General features: G+C 38.8%; 1 protein-coding gene across 1 annotated transcript in view; it reads left to right on the top strand.

The window, feature by feature from the left end:
- Positions 1-18507, top strand: part of LOC309388656 (mucin-2-like) — a gene marked incomplete at its 3' end in the record, with an annotated part of 39806 nt that extends 21299 nt beyond the window's left edge. Inside the window, exons 17-31 of the mRNA XM_081946157.1 lie at positions 1132-1384; positions 1772-1824; positions 2606-2706; positions 3117-3268; positions 4825-4963; positions 5064-5177; positions 6290-6469; positions 8651-8890; positions 9416-9572; positions 10118-10246; positions 11653-11797; positions 12724-12770; positions 12856-13041; positions 14857-18372; positions 18470-18507. Of these exons, the coding sequence (XP_081802283.1) occupies positions 1132-1384; positions 1772-1824; positions 2606-2706; positions 3117-3268; positions 4825-4963; positions 5064-5177; positions 6290-6469; positions 8651-8890; positions 9416-9572; positions 10118-10246; positions 11653-11797; positions 12724-12770; positions 12856-13041; positions 14857-18372; positions 18470-18507 (5450 nt within the window). The remainder of the gene's footprint in view (positions 1-1131; positions 1385-1771; positions 1825-2605; positions 2707-3116; positions 3269-4824; positions 4964-5063; positions 5178-6289; positions 6470-8650; positions 8891-9415; positions 9573-10117; positions 10247-11652; positions 11798-12723; positions 12771-12855; positions 13042-14856; positions 18373-18469) is intronic.

The following is an 18507-nucleotide window of genomic DNA, read 5'->3' as shown; positions in this document are numbered from 1 at the left end:
GAGGAAGTTTTTTTTCTTTTTTTCTTACTGCGTTCTTGTGTTCTGCAATGCGTGCATTTATTCTCCTCTTCGTTTGTCCTATGTATGTTGCAGGGCAGATTTTGCATGGTATTTCATAGACTCCTTGGTTTTCTAGCTGGATTTTGTCTTTGGGGTTTCTTAAGATATTGGCTATTTTTTGGTCAGTGTTGAAGGCTGTCTTGATATTGTGTTTGTGGAGAATTTTGCTGATTTCATCTGTGGTGCCTTTGATGTAAGGGGGGGAGGGAGATGCCGTTGTCCTGTTCTGTGTCTCGGTTCTTGGGGGGTTCTTCTACCTCCCACCTACCAGACATCTGGAAACCAGCCCTAGTCAACAAATGAGCCCCACCCACCACCCAGGCCGTTACAACACAAAACAACAATGGACATACAGCCAAGCACCAATCAGCACCAATCTACCAATCATGATACAACCACACAGCCAATCAATCCACTTAGCACTGGGGATTCTTGGTGCTCTCTGACTTGGTTGTTTTCATATAGACCTTTCAGTACCCAACTAGTTAACCAGTGCTAGAAGGGAATGGCGTTTGCAAATAGGTATGGCTTAAAGACGTTTTGGGTGCATTTCATACAGTATAAATTGTTTCAGGCTTTTCTCATAACTTTTCATTATTATCTATTTAAGTCTGCAGTATGTGATATATTTTCTTGTTGTTATTCACTGTTATTAATTAATTATTAATTAATTAATGTTATATTATTAATTCAGGTGGTGATTCCCTATTGGCAATTCTAGTTGAAATGACACCACCATTGTGTTTAAATTGAGCCAGTCTTTTTAACCTGGACTGGAAAACCAAATCATTTGACTGCTTGTTTGCTCTCTCCTGAGTCTATTTAAGTCTGCAGTATGTGATATATTTTCTTATGACTGGTATTGAATTGTAAATAAACTCTAAACACTCAATGTTGTTCTAAATGGAACTTAGTTCCTTTCTTCTGCTTTCAGCACAGATGTGGCTCTGTGTATGTTGTTATTCACATATTCTGTGTTGTATTCTTATTTTCTCTTTTAGCTTTATCAGAGACCTGAGATCAACAGCTAATCAATGTACAATAACTATTATTTCTTTTTCTTCCTTCAAGCCAAATATACTATCTGTCCCAAATCCCTGAATTATAGCTATGAAATTAGTTCTTGTCAACCTACTTGCCGATCACTGAGTGAACCTGATATTACTTGCAACATCAAATTTGTCCCAGTTGATGGCTGTACATGTGAACATGGGACTTACATGGATGAGTCTGAAATATGTGTGCCTGCTAACAAATGTGCCTGCTATTACAAAGGAACAGCCGTGCTCCCTGGTGATGTTTACCATGAGTTTGGCGTTACGTGGTAAGAGGATTTAAGTGACAAAGTAAGCTTGATTATCAAGAATAGATAGAATAGTGTCAGTCTAGAATGTTTTCATTTGGTCCCAAGGTGTTTTTTTTTGTTTTTGTTTTTTTTGCTATAAGGATATAATGACACTGCTTAAAATCATAAAGTGCAGAGTTTGGAAGAGCTAAGATTTATTACATTTACAATTTATTACAGTTACATTTATTACAGTTACAAGTTATCCACAAATGTGAAATACTTAATCTTATATCTAGATTACGTTAGCTACTCTGCGTTTTTTAGGGTAGAATTGATAATTCGCAGCTTTTCAACTTAAAAAAAAAGTTTTAGGAATTCCCAGATAATCTGGACACAATAATCATTCCCATTTCTTTTACTCAGCACTTGTAACCAAGGAAAATTAAACTGCTATGGTGATGGAGACTCCAAGAAAGGTAAGGAATACAGAGACATTACCCACATGTAAATTTCTTGGGCCATCTTTTCATTTAAGTTGAACCAGCCTAGTTAAAATAGCAGTACGTAACAAAGATAATCCAGAAACAAACCAGCATTTTAATATTTTCTATGGTCCTGAGCATGATAACTGGAAGTATGTTCCAAATGGATCTTAGGCCTAGGTAAATACACACAGATTAAACTACAAATTAATATTTTAGTGAGAACCAATTATCTTGTAGATGGATTGACAAAGAAAGCAATTATTACTAGGACCTAAATTGTGTTTAATGCTAAAATTATATTAGAGATTTCAACGTATTTAAAAATGATATAAACAGTAAGCAAATAGAAGCAATTTTCTTTTTTTCATTAGAAAAGTTGGGTATGGAAAAATATAATGCTTGAGAGAAGTGAAGAGGTATAATTCAAGGACTGATAGTGTCCTTTTTAGAACTATTTATTGGCTATAAACTGCGTACAAAACTAAATGCTGGTTTTCTTGCAAATATTTGGAAACAATCGGCAAAATATATTCATTTCGGGATGACATGAATTGGACTCAGATTCCTTCCTTCCTTCCTTCCTTCCTTCCTTCCTTCCTTCCTTCCTTCCTTCCTTCCTTCCTTCCTCAATAACTCAGTTAGAGACTCAATAACAACTGAAAGTTGATAAGACTTCAATGCAATGAATAAAGTTAGTTCTTTTGACCCATGGTATCTACAGGTATATTTATCTTTTCATGTGATATACCAACTTTTTCTCTCTTCTGGATAGAATGTACCGCTCCAATGGTTTACTTTGACTGCAGAAATGCCACCACTGACAGCAAAGGAGCCGCATGTCAGAAAAGCTGTCAGACTCTTGATAGCCATTGTGTAAGTATTGAGGCCCTATCTGAAAGACTGTATTACAAATCAGAAAACAGTTCCCTAGACCATGAAGGCATGAATTAATCTTAGACAAGTCACTCCTTGCCCAATTCTTTCTAGAGCCTATTGTTCCATTTTCTTATCCAAAAACATACTATTACTCTCTTAAATACACTTATACAGATAGAAGAACGTCTAGGTATGGACCAGAATTATTAATTCAGGTGGTCATTCCCTACTGGAAATTCTAGCTGACCTTTCTTGGAGTCTCCATCACCATAGCAGCTTAATTTTCCTTGGTTACAAGTGCTGAGTAAAAGAAATGGGAATGATTATTGTGTCCAGATTGAAAAAGCAAATTATTTGACTGCTTATTTGCTCCCTCCTGAGTCATATTTTCTTCTTGATGCTTACAGTACAATTCAAAGTGTGTCTCCGGTTGCATATGTCCAGACGGGCTAGTGTCAAATGAGAAAGGTGGTTGTATTCCTGTGGAAGAGTGCCCATGTGTTCACAATGAGGCCACATATCAGCCTGGGGAAAAGATCAAAGTTGACTGTAACACTTGGTAAGTATACTTTTTGCTAGATATAAATTACTAAAGTAAAATGGTTATATTGTCCTGGGGGGGGACCCCCCCCAAAGACATACAAGGTTGAAAGGAAACTGGCAAGGGTCGTGGTGCATATTTCACCTAAGTACCTAAAACTATAATATAGATATATCACCAGCTAATTTATGTTTGTATTCATTAGTTCTAAATGTATTTTCTATTTTTCAAATCATTTTCTTTCTTGAATCCATGCATTCGTTATTGATTACAGTTTTTTGTTGTTTGTAATCTGGCTGCAAGGGTCAGGAAATTTGGAGCTAATCGTAGCTGGGGTTGCTAAAATAATTATGATGGTAAACTTAGTTAGGGGATACCTAGATCCAAAACCACATTCAGCTTCATGGAAGCACACAGGGTTACTTTGCTGCAAACATTCCATTTCAATCTAGCTTGTTTCACAAGGTTATTATGTTCTGTATACTGCTTTGAAAAGGCAGCTAAGGAAGGAAGGAAGGAAGGAAGGAAGGAAGGAAGGAAGGAAGGAAGGAAGGAAGGAAGGAAGGAAGGAAGGAATTCAATCATTCCCATTTGCACCATCTCTCATTGAAAAGTACATGGAAATGTGTTTTTGGATGTGAAAATGTTTTTAAATGGATGTTAACTTATACATCCTTTAAATCTTATATGTTCTTTATAAGTGCCAGTTTTCCTCTGAAAAATACCATTCTCGGCATGACACTTCTTGGGAGGTCTCCAGAATTCCCAACTAGTGAGGCAAGAGTTGAAATAGATTTCAGGAGGCTAACAGGTCAGAATAGACCTGTTAGTGCAACGTAACTTCATATTCAGTTACTCAGCAACTTTTATTATGGAACACTGACTTTCATAACTGAATGGGACAATTTGTCATGGCCAACTGGCCACAACCAACTCGCCACGGCTAACTCACCATGGGACAACTTGCCGCAGGAAAATTCAACGAATAATAATCATAAAATGAAGTAAATCCATAACTATAAGAGTTACAATCATTTCAATGAAAACGTGATCCCCAATAATAAAAGTGACTGAATGAAATTAGTAATACAGGCTTGAATGGCGAGTTGTCCCTCGGCAAGTTGGCTGTGACGAATTGGCTGTGGCAAATTTTCCTAGACCCTCTTCATAAATAACAAGGAAAATCTATTGATTCAGAACAAATCTGAAAATGGTGTCAATTCTTTTTCTATAGTACAGAATGGCAACTTTCAAATATAATATAATTTTCTTTCAAAAGTACTTTGCATTAAAATTCAATTCCTTTGTTTGTTTGTTTGTTTTACTTTTATAGTTTCTTAATTTCTTAGATGAAATTATGGCATTTACAATACTGTTTCAATTTCTTTTCTTTCCTATCCCATATACTTGCCTTTTCACACATAGTCTATGACTAAGTTCATGAAATAATTGTTTAGCTGAACTCTACACAACTAAAGTATATTGTAATATATGAACACTGTACACAAAATTGCTTTTATGGGTACAAATAGGAAAATTATTCTTAAAATGCACTTTCCCTTCTCTTATTTTAGTATATGTAAGAACAGGATGTGGAAATGTACAATGGAGACGTGCCTATCAACCTGTGCTGTTTATGGAGATGGGCATTATATCACCTTTGATGACAAGCGTTATATTTTCAATGGGCAATGTGAATATACACTCTTGCAGGTATCAAGCATTGCTTTCTTGTTTTCACTGGAGAAGCTGTCTGCATCCAACACAGAAAGCAATATGTTGTTTGGTCTAATTCTATCTCCTTCCTTCTTAGGATTATTGTGGCCAGAACAGTTCTACCCATGGGTCATTCCGAATCATCAGTGAAAATATTCCTTGTGGCACCACTGGCACCACTTGTTCTAAATCTATTAAAGTGTTCTTCAAAGTGAGTAACATTACTGCAGCATTGATGATCTACCATTAACTCCCTGGTATTCCCTCCCCCCCTCCCAAAAAAATCTTCCAAAATAACTTTTTTTAAATTAAAGATGATGGTATAGTTACCTAGCTCCTTTATGCAACTATTTTCATTGAGCACATGGCAGGGCCATCTTAACAGCATTATGGGCCCTGAGCAAAGCAGTCTTCTGGGGCGCTTATGACAACTATTCAGAGGAATAAAAATGTAAATGGTCGATAAAATTAAACATATATTCATTTTATTCGCACTTCCAACAAAATCGATGTTGGTATGGGGCCCACAGGCAAGTGCCTATAAGGCCCATGTATTAAGACAGTCCTGGCACATGGAGTATTACATTTGGGATACTGACATGGTTATTCCCCCTATTTCGTGCCAAATTGTATGTAGGCAAACAAAGAGAGAATGGTAAACCGCTTTAATTCTTGTGTGAAAATAAAAACAATATGTCAAATATCCCATTGAACGTGTGTAATACCTAGACTTCCCTAGAAATGCCCTTTGCATTCCAACGGTTTTAAAGACACTGAAGTTATAGTTAGGAAACTAATTAGTGCAAATAGAAATTCATTTAAGGCACTATTAATAGATAGAATGAATTGCCTTGAGGAACAGGAGGAAGAGCTGCTACAAGACAATACTCAGATAACCTGTGTCCTGGATAGGACTATAATTGAGAAAGTGACTCATACAAGACCTTCCTTGTTTTCATGGACATGAAAGGAGGGAAAAAGCAGATTCAGACTTACAAGATTTTGTTTCTGCAACCATAATAATAAAAATAGTTCAGCCTGCATGAGTTTGATTTCCTAGTCTGGTCTAATTCAAAGAGCTGACTACTACTATTGCTGTAACTATCCCCATAGAAACTGTAAAGTCCGATGCTGTTCTTCCCTATTCTATATATTGTTTTTATTAACTGGATGATGCAGTTGATATTTATTTAAGAAAATATTCAGCTTTTGTCTACTCTGTTGGCTAATAAAATTACTGTTGTGCATATTTTTTGATCAATAACTCAAAAGGTGGCTTTGGAAAATTGTCATTGTTCCCTATTATTTTTTCAATTCTTCCAGAACTATGAACTGATACTTAATGAAGAGCAGTATAAAATAGTAAAAAGAGAGGGTGGAGGTCAGATACCATATAGAATTCATCAAATGGGCATCTACTTGATGATTGAGATTCATAAAGGATTAATTGTCTTATGGGACAAGAAAACAACCGTATTTATGAAACTTGGTGCAGAATTCAAGGTGAGATATAACTTAAAAGACATATCTATTCATTTATTGCAGAATCTATTAAAGAGTTTGGTAAGGCTGCTTGATAGGCACATGATTTTGAGTGTCTATCAATAAAATGATATACAGTAATTAAAAACATTGCAACAACAGCAAAGATATACTCACCAAACAAAACCCAACAGCAACAAACCAGGCTCACCCCTTGCCTAAATGATGCTAGGATCCCTTAGAGTCACTCTGGCAAATGGTGCACAAATAAAATATCAAATCTTGAGGCAAGGGGTATGTTCCATAGGGCGGGTCCTACAACAGAGAATTTCCTGGGTCCCATTAGATAATATATAATAGAGAGGACTTGGAGCACATCTTGTGGGAGAAAGCAGAAGTAACTAGAAACAAGAGAAGAAGGTCTGGATTAGCTAATTGGAGACATTGGTTAGAGTCACAGATTCTCCTATATCAGGGATGTCAAACTCAAGACCCAGAGGCCGGATCTGGCCTGCAGGGTGCTTAGATGTGGCCTGTGGGACTGTCTTGGAAACAGTGAAGGACCAGGCCATGGTGCCTCTGCCAGCGAAAACAGAGCTTGAGAGAGCCATGTGCGGCCTCCTGAGCTCTGTTTCTCTGGCAGAGGGTTGCAGGAGGCCATCACAGCTGAAAACGGTGCTCACGAGGGCTGCATGTGGTCCTCTTGGGCTCTGTTTTCACTGGCAGAGGGTTGCAGAGGCTATCACAGCCAGAAATGGAGCTTGGGTCGGGAGCCTGTTTTCGTTAGCAGAGCACTCAGGCCACCAAAGGTGCCCCCGACATGAGTGATGTCAGGCTGGCCATGCCCACCCTGGCCACACCAACCCCAGCCCCGGAGGTGAAACACAACCCTGATCTGGCCCTCAATGGAATTGAGTTTGACATCTCTGACCTTTACTGTATTTCCTACATTTTTAAAAAAAAATGTGTATTCATTCCTTAGCTCCCTAGCTCTTTGTCTAACATCCTTGTCAAAATGGTTTAAAATTTAATGCACAAAACAATTGAAGGTTTAAGAATGGATCCATATATGTGTACATAACTGGAATAGTAAAAATTGTCTTTTCTACCTTGCCTTCTTTACAATAGCTCTTACTGCTCTTTAAAGATACCACGTAGTAAGTTGAGATCCAGCTGAATCAAAAAGAAAATGTCGAGTAGATTGGCTGAGTCCTCATTTGAAAACATTTTAAAAACATGTCTCTCATGGATGGATTTCCTTAGGTGTTTAGCAACAACTGATATAGATGGAACTGTCTTATTTTTTAAAAAATCATCTAGATTTTGTCTAGGCTTGTAGTCATTAAAATCCCAGTCATGCTGGATGGAAAGGAAGGAACTCTCAAAAAGTGTTCTAAAAGTTAAAAAATCTTCAAAGGATCATAGAAAGAAGTGGGAAATCAGGGAAGATTCTTCTCCTATAGCCTGCTTCCAGATCTACAGGATCAAACAGAAGGAACCATTCTACTGGAGTTGGTGGGGAGGATTTATTTATTTATTAGATTTATTTGCCATCCATCTCACTTTCAGGCACTCTTGAGTGGCTTACAAATATTAAAAGCCAATAAAACCATGAACAATAAATATTCTTAATAACAGTATAAATTACAGTTTAAAAGATGAGGAGGAAGAGACCAGGATGTGCTGGGGTAGAGGAGGGGTCTTCTCTTAGCCACCTTCAGCCTGATATACCCCTGTTAGGGTCCGAAGCCAAATGGCAGAATAAATCTGTACTAGTCTTTTTGATCCTAAATTAACAATTCTCATAAATGAAATGAAACAAAACTTTTTCCTTCCTTCCTTTCTTCCTTCCCTTTTTTCTTTTTTTCTTTCTTTCCTCCCTCCCCCCCCCTTCCTTTTTCTCTGCATATTTGTTGATTTCTTTGCTAAGTAATAATTTTAGCAACATAATTCAGTTTAGATTATGAACATGATACAAAATCAGGTGTAAATGTCTTAAAAATGTAAACATAAGGCCACACACAAGTTTTATTCTTTTATTGAAAGGGTTAAAATAATGTAGTAGAAAGAATAAAGGAAACTTTCCTATCATAAATGAACTTTAGAGTTGGTGATATGTTAATTACTTAAACTGAAAAATCAAGCATTACATGTGTTGCACATTCTCTAGAATTCAATTAATTTTTATGCTCCTCTCTTCAGGGTGAGGTCTGTGGACTGTGTGGGAACAGTGATGGAAATGGAGTTAATGACTTTACAACTCGGAGTCGATCTGTAGTAGGTGATGTACTGGAGTTTGGAAACAGTTGGAAGGTGTCACCCACATGCCCCGATGCCAAATGTGTCAAGGATCCTTGCGCCAAGAATCCTTATAGGAAAGCTTGGTCACAGAAGAAGTGCAGCATCATCAACAGTGAAGTCTTTGCTGCCTGCCACTCTCAGGTACACCAAACTCTCAGAGCAGATTTTTCAAAGGAGATCAGTCTTTCAGGTGACAATCACCTGTCTGTCTGTCTGTCTGTCTGCATACCTACCTACCTACTGGTTGTCCTGAATTACAACCTTACATTTAATGACGGTTTGAAGTTATGATGTCCTCAGAAAAAGTTCCTCATGACATGTCCTCAAAGTTACAACCTGTCACAACACCCCAGAGGTCAAATTATTGCAATTTGGGCACTTGGTAACTAACTCGCATATATGATGGTTGCAGCATTTTGTGGTCATCTTCCCAACCAGCTTCCACAAAGCAAAGTCCCTTGGGGGAGCCAGATTCACATAATGACCATATGATTCATTTAAAAGCCGCATAATTTGCTTAAAAAACTGGTTAAAATGTTCATAAAATTGGATCGGATCCCTTGATAACGCACTTAATGACCACGTCCCTTAGCAAATTGATTTTAGTTCACCTTTAGTCAATGTTTTGCACAAATAAGATGTAGTGTTTGTTTCATTTCTTCATAGGTGGAACCAACTAAATACTATGAAGCCTGTGTGACTGATTCCTGTGCTTGTGACACTGGGGGAGACTGTGAATGTTTCTGTACAGCTGTAGCTGCATATGCTAAAGTATGTAGTGATCATGGAGTATGTGTATCATGGAGAACGCCATCAATTTGCCGTGAGTATCATATATGATTGCATGGACAATGACAATCCAAAGCTGGGAAGTAAAGTATCAACTTGGAGATTTTCTCACCCCCTGAGGATGTGACAATGTTCTCATACCATGGCTTATCAAAAAATGCAATGAAGGAAATGTCTAGATATTTGTGCAACTATTAGTATTTATTAAATCAACAACTGGCCAACCTATGATGCAAAACAGAAGTCAGACTCATCATGCTAGATGAGGGGTGGGGAACAATGTCCTTTTATGAGTTGTCGACTTTGACTCCCAGAATTTCTGAGCCAGCTCAGGAATCCTGGGAGTTGAAGTCCACAAGTCATAAAGGGGTCATCATTTCCCACATCTGTGCTAGACAGACATTACTTCAAGCATTTGAATCAAATGAGGGCCTTATTTCATCTCATGCCTGAATGGTTATCTTCCAATCATTAAAATGCAGGCATTAAAATGTGATTATTTTCATAGTGACATAAGCTGTAGCATTTCTCAAGAATTGAGATGCCTGATTCTTCATGTTTATCTCTTGGTTCCCTTAGCCATGTTTTGTGACTATTACAATAATGAAGGTGAATGTGAATGGCACTACAAACCTTGTGGAGCCCCATGCATGAAGACCTGTAGGAATCCAAGTGGGAGATGTGCTTATAATTTACCTGGCTTGGAAGGTGAGAAGATGTTTCTTATCATATGTATGCCAGATAATGTTATAACGTGCCATTTAACAGTTGGCTAATATCTTATACGAGCATAATGATTATTTATAGCATAGTAGGTCAAAGTTATCACTCTATAACAGTGGTTCTCAACCTGTGGGTTGGGACCCCTTTGGGGGTCGAATGACCCTTTCACAGGGGGTCGCCTAAGACCATAGGAAAACACATATTTTTGATGGTCTTAGGAACCGAGACACCACTTTTATGGTTGGGGGTCACCACAACATGAGGAACTGTATTAAAGGGTCACAGCATTGGAAAGGTTGAGAACCACTGCTCTATAAAGAATGTCTATTATGTTTAATGCCTATTATGTTTCTGTCTTTGGCTTCAAATAATTTGTAGTTAAGCTTTCTGAGACCCACCCAAGGCATGGGGCTAGAAATCTACCATCAGATTTAATGATTTGCCTACTTTCATAGTTGTGAGTTTGAACTGGGTGGGTATACAGAGCTGAATAGGGTGTTTGCCTTTTCTTTCTGCATCTTTTATTTCAATATCAATCTTTTCTATCTCAAGTTGCAGATTGAAGGGATTGATAAAAAGGCAAGGCACCAGTATTTCACCCATCTTTTTAATTCTCAGTAATGATCAGGAATATTGGGTCTGTGAAGAGGAGAATTTCAGAGGGGGTAAATGGCAAAAAGAAAAATGTATCATTTGGAAGAATTTAGTGATTATACTGATCAAAGCTATAAAATACATATACCAGAGAAATCAATGGGCAGGATGGAAATGACAAATTCTACATTAGAACTGTTGTGCAGGCTTAACCCAATAGGGCTATGAAGGTGCACACACACACACACACACACACGCACACACACACACACACACACACACACGTAAATTTGGAAAAAAAGCAGTTACCTTCATAGTAAAAGCAATGCAATTTTATTGCATACATGGCATACACTGATTTACATTTTATTTCTAATTTTCAACTGGCCAGACAGGGATAGCTAAAGGGCCAAATGTGGACCATAAAATGCCCAAGACTATATTAAGGGACATTATTCTGTTTATCTTTTATAATGGACAGGCTAGCAATTTTAAAGTAATATAGAACATATTAAAAGACTAGTTTGTGGAATCTTGGTCTTGGAATTGATCCAAAGCAGCTTAAATGCTGATTGTGAATCATCACTTTGTTTGAATTCAATATCATCTAGATCAGTGTTTCTCAAACTTGGCGACTTTAAGTCCTGTGGACTTCAACTCCCAGAATCCCCCAGCCAGCATAGCTGGCTGGGGAATTCTGGGAGTTAAAGTCCACAGGACTTAAAGTCGCCAAGTTTGAGAAACATTGATCTAGATTATTGGTCTTTCTTTGCCCTTTATCCCTTCCCTCCACTTAGGTTGCTATCCACATTGCCCAGGAGATAAGCCTTATTTCAGCGAGGAAGAGATGAAATGCGTTAGTGTTTGCGGCTGTTATGATGCTTCGGGTAACTATCATCAGTTAGGAGAAACCTTTACTACTGGAGTGGTGTGTCAATCATGGTGAGTAATAATAAACACCACAAGCCTTGGTACAGTAGGTATAATCAGAAAACATGTTGCAGTGACTCCAAAATGACCGTTCATTTTCATACACTTACAATAATGTTAGTGTTACTTCATTGTATGATTGATTAATTATGTACTATCAAAACATTGGTGACTCTTAGTGACCACACAGATAGATTTTCTTTCAGTGACGATCCATCCTTCACCTGGATTGTTTAGGTCTTCCAATGCTACACCTATTGCCATTGTAACTGAATCCATCCAGCTTGCTGGTTGTTATTTTCTTCTTAGAGAAGAAAATATTTGGTAGAAACCACAGCTTCAGTTTAAGTTTAGATACACAATAAACAAAAATAGTGTTTGTGTGTCCCTTAATATCTATACCCTATGTATGCTCAATAATGTTTCTTAAAATAATTTACATAAATTTCAATTTTTATAGTCATTGATGCCTGTCCTTTTCAGTAAGTTAATAGCTGTATAAAAGGTAAAGTTTCCCCTGCCTAGTCATGTCTAGGGCATAAGATAATTTCTGTAATTATGTGGCCAGCATGTGGCCAAAGGCACATAGAAGTCTGTTACCTTCCCACTGAACTGGCATCTATTACTCTACTCGCATTTCCATACTTTCAAACTGCTAGGTGGATAGGAGCTGGAACAAGTAATGGGAGCTCACCCCTTTGCATGGCATTCAGATGTCAAACATAGGCGCTTTTTTAGAGAACCAAAATGTTGAAGTTATTATTAGACCCTTTCTTTCAGTTGCTAGAGAACCGTATTTCAGTGTAACACCTATGATATTCATTAGAGATGTTAAATATTCCTATTTGAGATATATGCAAGCAAAGCTATTCAATGGAATTTAGTAGGAAATAAATTGGAACATGTTTTTAATAAATCATGTTGTGTTTTTCTTACAGTAAATGTACCAATGAAGGCATTATCAGCTGTGAACATGATACTAAAGGTAACTTGAAAAGATTTATTAATAGTACCGCAAAATTGTTTGATACAACTTTATCTAGCCACACATTCTTATTTTCTAAATGCAGCTTGCTACTGCTACTACGAAGGAAAGAGGTATAACTACAAGGAAGTCATTTACGATACAACGGATGGCTGGGGTTCATGTATAACTGCAATTTGTGACATCAATGGAACAATCAATAGAGACGTCTACAATTGTACTGGAACTACCACAAAACCACCATTTAGTTTCACAACTTCAAGTAGAACAGGTATTTCACTCCATAGTTTGGATTTGACAACAGCTTTTTTGACATTGCTCCTTTTCCAATATACTTGCCCAATATATCTAGATGATATTAGACACTGCCAAAGGCTATAAATGAACCAAAATGGGAATCAGCACCATCAGATCTACATGAATAATTGCAAAGAGAATACAACTACTTACCTATTTTGAAAATTCCAAAGGCCCACTGCAAGTATCTTGTGATTTGGAGGAATCTTCTTCCTCCAGTGATGGAATACTGAATTTTGCAGAAATTAATCACCATCTTTCTGTATAGTATGTTCCTACCTCTGGAAACAGAAGTGTCAGAGTGAATGTAAAAAAGATCAAACATTCTCAGGGAAGACTAAAGCCTGTTGAGATGATACCCTTCCTTGCAGATGGAGGGAGGGAAGAACAGTGTTTATATCTTGAATCACACAGGACCCATCCATGAAGAGCAAGAAATCATGGTACTGATCTCTTGTCTGCAGCAGGTAGCCTTCCTGCTGCAGATAATTTATTATGTACTTCAAACAAACAATTATTAGTTAATGTCACAATGTGATGTAGATATTATAGACAGCCTGGGCCCATTCTCAGTTCTCACCAGAGACATATTAAGTCTGATGTTTTGAATGCATTGACTGAAAAATAATTTCAAATCTTAACAGAATTGAAATATTAATTTCTTTCAATTTATTTATAAGGCAAATACATTTTTTAAAAATAAAAGACGTGAAGCACCAGCTACTTTTTTTTTAAAAGGACAAAAGTTAATAACAGAGCGATTCAACAATTGTACAATATATGCAGTTCCTACAGTCTGCTATCTGAATCAGGACAGGACAAAAATAAGTGTCAAGAGGAATTTGAATCCACTTACAATTTCATTATGAATAGAATAGAATAGAATTGAATAGAAGAATAGAATAGAATAGAATAGAATAGAATAGAATATAATAGAATAGAATAGAATGAAAGAACAGAACAGAATAGAATTCTTTATTGGCCAAGTGTGATTGGACACACAAGGAATTTGTCTTTGGTGCATATGCTCGTAATATACATGAAAACACAAGATACATTTTTAGAGACAAAAACAAGATTATTTTTATTATTGATATTCGAAGTTTAAAGTACAATAAATATTTTCCAAAGCAAAGGAAAATATGATAATAAGAACTACAAGAGTTGCTTGGCTTTGTTACATGACTCTATATATAAAATATAAAAATTATACAGTTAGTCCTCAACTTATGACCGCAATTGAACCCAAAATGTATGCTGCTAAGTGAGAAATTTGTTAAGTGAGTTTTGCCCCATTTTACAACCTTACTTACCACATTTGTTAGGGGAATCACTTCAGTTCATAAATTAGTAACATGGCTATTAAGTGAATCTGGTTTCCTCATTGACTTTGCTTGTGAAAAGTTCGCAAAAGGAGATCACATGACTCTGAGACACTGCAATCATCATAAATGTGAGTCAATTGTCAGGCATCCAAATGTAAATCACATGAACATTGGGATGCTGCAACGGTCATAAGTATGAAAAATGGCGATAAGTCACTTTTTTCAGTGCCATTATAACTTCAAAAGCTCACTAAATGAACTATTGTAAGTTGAGGAGTACCTGTCCATAAACATCTTTTCTATTTTGTTTCCTTAAAGTTACAAGCATCACAAAGAATACTGCTTTTTTTTTAAAGGTATCTTACATTTAGATAATTAATCATACAATAGGCAAAAGAAGTCTACTTCTCAAAACCACGGGTTATCAATAGACATTTATGAAACAATTATGCTTTATGTTACAGAATCAACTCCAACAAGAACATCAACGTGTGTGCATAAAGTTTGTAGATGGATGGGTTGGTATGATGTTAGCAACCCATCATATGAATCAACCAATGGAGATTATGAAACTCCGGAAAACATAAGAGCCAAAGGACATAATATTTGCAAAAATCCAGATAAAGTGGAATGCAGAGCAAAAGAATTTCCCGAAGAAACAATTCAGTCTCTCGATCAAAATGTAATATGTACCCCAACTGATGGCTTGATTTGCAATAACAAGGATCAGACTCCACCAGTGTGCTACGACTATAAGGTCAGATTCTTATGTTGCAATTTTGAACCATGTGGTCCTTTGACATCAACAACTGCTACTAAAACTACTGGAGGAACAACACCAATTGCTGAAATAACAACACCACCACCTTATATACCCCAAACTACACGTCCACCTTATATTGGGACCACTACCTCTACTCCCCAGCCTCCTACACTAAGTTCAGTGCAGCCCATATCCACAACTTGCCATCCTAAATGTGAGTGGACCCAATGGTTTGATGACCACAATCCAAACAGTAGCCCTGATGGTGATTTTGAGCGCTTTGAAGACATACGAGCACGTGGATTGGTTTGTGAGCATCCCCAAGATATTGAATGCCAGGCAAAGGACTATGCACACACTAAGAATCCTGCCCCTGAGCAAAATATCCAGTGCAACGTAAAGGTTGGACTAGTGTGCAACCATACAGAGCAGACAAAGAAACCATACAAATGTATCAATTACCAGGTGAAATTCCTTTGTTGTGATTACAGCCATTGCCAAGTAGGCACAACATCAGTAACTTCCAAACCTACATCAGCCCAAACAGTGTACACTTCCACAACATCCAGTTCATCCTCCCTACCACGCACAATATCGACCACCAGTCCAAGCACACCCATGGTGTCTACAAGTGCAGGTGTAACAACAGGAAAGCAAACAACCACTACTCTCCCTACTCCAGCAACAACAAAACCAGTTACTTCTGGAATTATCTCCACTGCATCGACCACTAGTACAAGCACACCCCTGGTGTCTACAAGTGCAGAAATAACAACAGGAAAGCAAACAACCACTACTCTCCCTACTCCACCAACAACAAAACCAGTTACTTCTGGAATTACCTCCACCGCATCCACCACTAGTCCAAGCACACCCCTGGTATCTACAAGTGCAGGTGTAACAACAGGAAAGCAAACAACCACTACTCTCCCTACTCCACCAGCAACAAAACCCGTCACATCTGAAATCATCTCCACTGCATCGACCACTAGTCCAAGCACACCCCTGGTGTCTACAAGTGCAGGTGTAACAACAGGAAAGCAAACAACCACTACTCTCCCTACTCCACCAACAACAAAACCAGTCACTTCTGGAATTATCTCCACTGCATCCACCACTAGTCCAAGCACACCCCTGGTATCTACAAGTGCAGGTGTAACAACAGGAAAGCAAACAACCACTACTCTCCCTACTCCACCAACAACAAAACCAGTTACTTCTGGAATTACCTCCACCGCATCGACCACCAGTCCAAGCACACCCATGGTGTCTACAAGTGCAGGTGTAACAACAGGAAAGCAAACAACCACTACTCTGCCTACTCCACCAACAACAAAACCAGTCACTTCTGCAATTATCTCCACTGCATCCACCACTAGTCCAAGCTCACCCCAGGTCTCTACAATTGCAGGTATAACAACAGGAAAGCAAACAACCACTACTCTCCCTACTCCACCAACAACACTACCAGTCACTTCTGGAATTATCTCCACTGCATCCACCACTAGTCCAAGAACACCCCTGGTGTCTACAAGTGCAGGTGTAACAACAGGAAAGCAAACAACCACTACTCTGCCTACTCCACCAACAACAAAACCCGTCACATCTGAAATCATCTCCACTGCATCGACCACTAGTCCAAGCACACCGCTGGTGTCTACAAGTGCAGGTGTAACAACAGGAAAGCAAACAACCACTACTCTGCCTACTCCACCAACAACAAAACCAGTTACTTCTGGAATTACCTCCACCGCATCGACCACTAGTCCAAGCACACCCCTGGTATCTACAAGTTCAGGTGTAACAACAGGAAAGCAAACAACCACTACTCTCCCTACTCCACCAACAACAAAACCAGTCACTTCTGGAATTATCTCCACCGCATCAACCACTAGTCCAAGCACACCCCTGGTGTCTACAAGTGCAGGTGTAACAACAGGAAAGCAAACAACCACTACTCTCCCTACTCCACCAACAACACTACCAGTCACTTCTGGAATTATCTCCACTGCATCCACCACTAGTCCAAGAACACCCCTGGTGTCTACAAGTGCAGGTGTAACAACAGGAAAGCAAACAACCACTACTCTGCCTACTCCACCAACAACAAAACCCGTCACATCTGAAATCATCTCCACTGCATCGACCACTAGTCCAAGCACACCGCTGGTGTCTACAAGTGCAGGTGTAACAACAGGAAAGCAAACAACCACTACTCTGCCTACTCCACCAACAACAAAACCAGTTACTTCTGGAATTACCTCCACCGCATCAACCACTAGTCCAAGCACACCCCTGGTATCTACAAGTGCAGGTGTAACAACAGGAAAGCAAACAACCACTACTCTCCCTACTCCACCAACAACAAAACCAGTCACTTCTGGAATTATCTCCACCGCATCAACCACTAGTCCAAGCACACCCCTGGTGTCTACAAGTGCAGGTGTAACAACAGGAAAGCAAACAACCACTACTCTCCCTACTCCACCAACAACACTACCAGTCACTTCTGGAATTATCTCCACTGCATCGACCACTAGTCCAAGCACACCCCTGGTGTCTACAAGTGCAGGTGTAACAGCAGGAAAGCAAAGAACCACTACTCTGCCTACTCCACCAACAACAAAACCAGTCATTTCTGCAATTATCTCCACTGCATCCACCACTAGTCCAAGCTCACCCCAGGTCTCTACAATTGCAGGTATAACAACAGGAAAGCAAACAACCACTACTCTCCCTACTTCACCAACAACACTACCAGTCACTTCTGGAATTATCTCCACTGCATCCACCACTAGTCCAAGCACACCCCTGGTGTCTACAAGTGCAGGTGTAACAACAGGAAAGCAAACAACCATTACTCTGCCTACTCCAACAACAACAAAACCCGTCACATCTGAAATCATCTCCACTGCATCGACCACTAGTCCAAGCACACCGCTGGTGTCTACAAGTGCAGGTGTAACAACAGGAAAGCAAAAAACCACTACTCTCCCTACTCCACCAACAACACTACCAGTCACCTCTGGAATTATCTCCACTGCATCGACCACTAGTCCAAGCACACCCCTGGTGTCTACAAGTGCAAGTGTAACAACAGGAAAGCCAACAACCACTACTCTCCCTACTCCACCAACAACACTACCAGTCACCTCTGGAATTATCTCCACTGCATTGACCACTAGTCCAAGCACACCCCTGGTGTCTACAAGTGCAGGTGTAACAACAGGAAAGCAAACAACCACTACTCTGCCTACTCCACCAACAACAAAACCCGTCACATCTGAAATCATCTCCACTGCATCGACCACTAGTCCAAGCACACCGCTGGTGTCTACAAGTGCAGGTGTAA

The sequence above is a fragment of the Natrix helvetica genome (assembly GCF_964273705.1).
Source record: "Natrix helvetica genome assembly, chromosome: 1".
Lineage (NCBI taxonomy): Eukaryota > Metazoa > Chordata > Lepidosauria > Squamata > Natricidae > Natrix > Natrix helvetica.
This window is presented reverse-complemented; position numbering and strand designations above follow the sequence as displayed.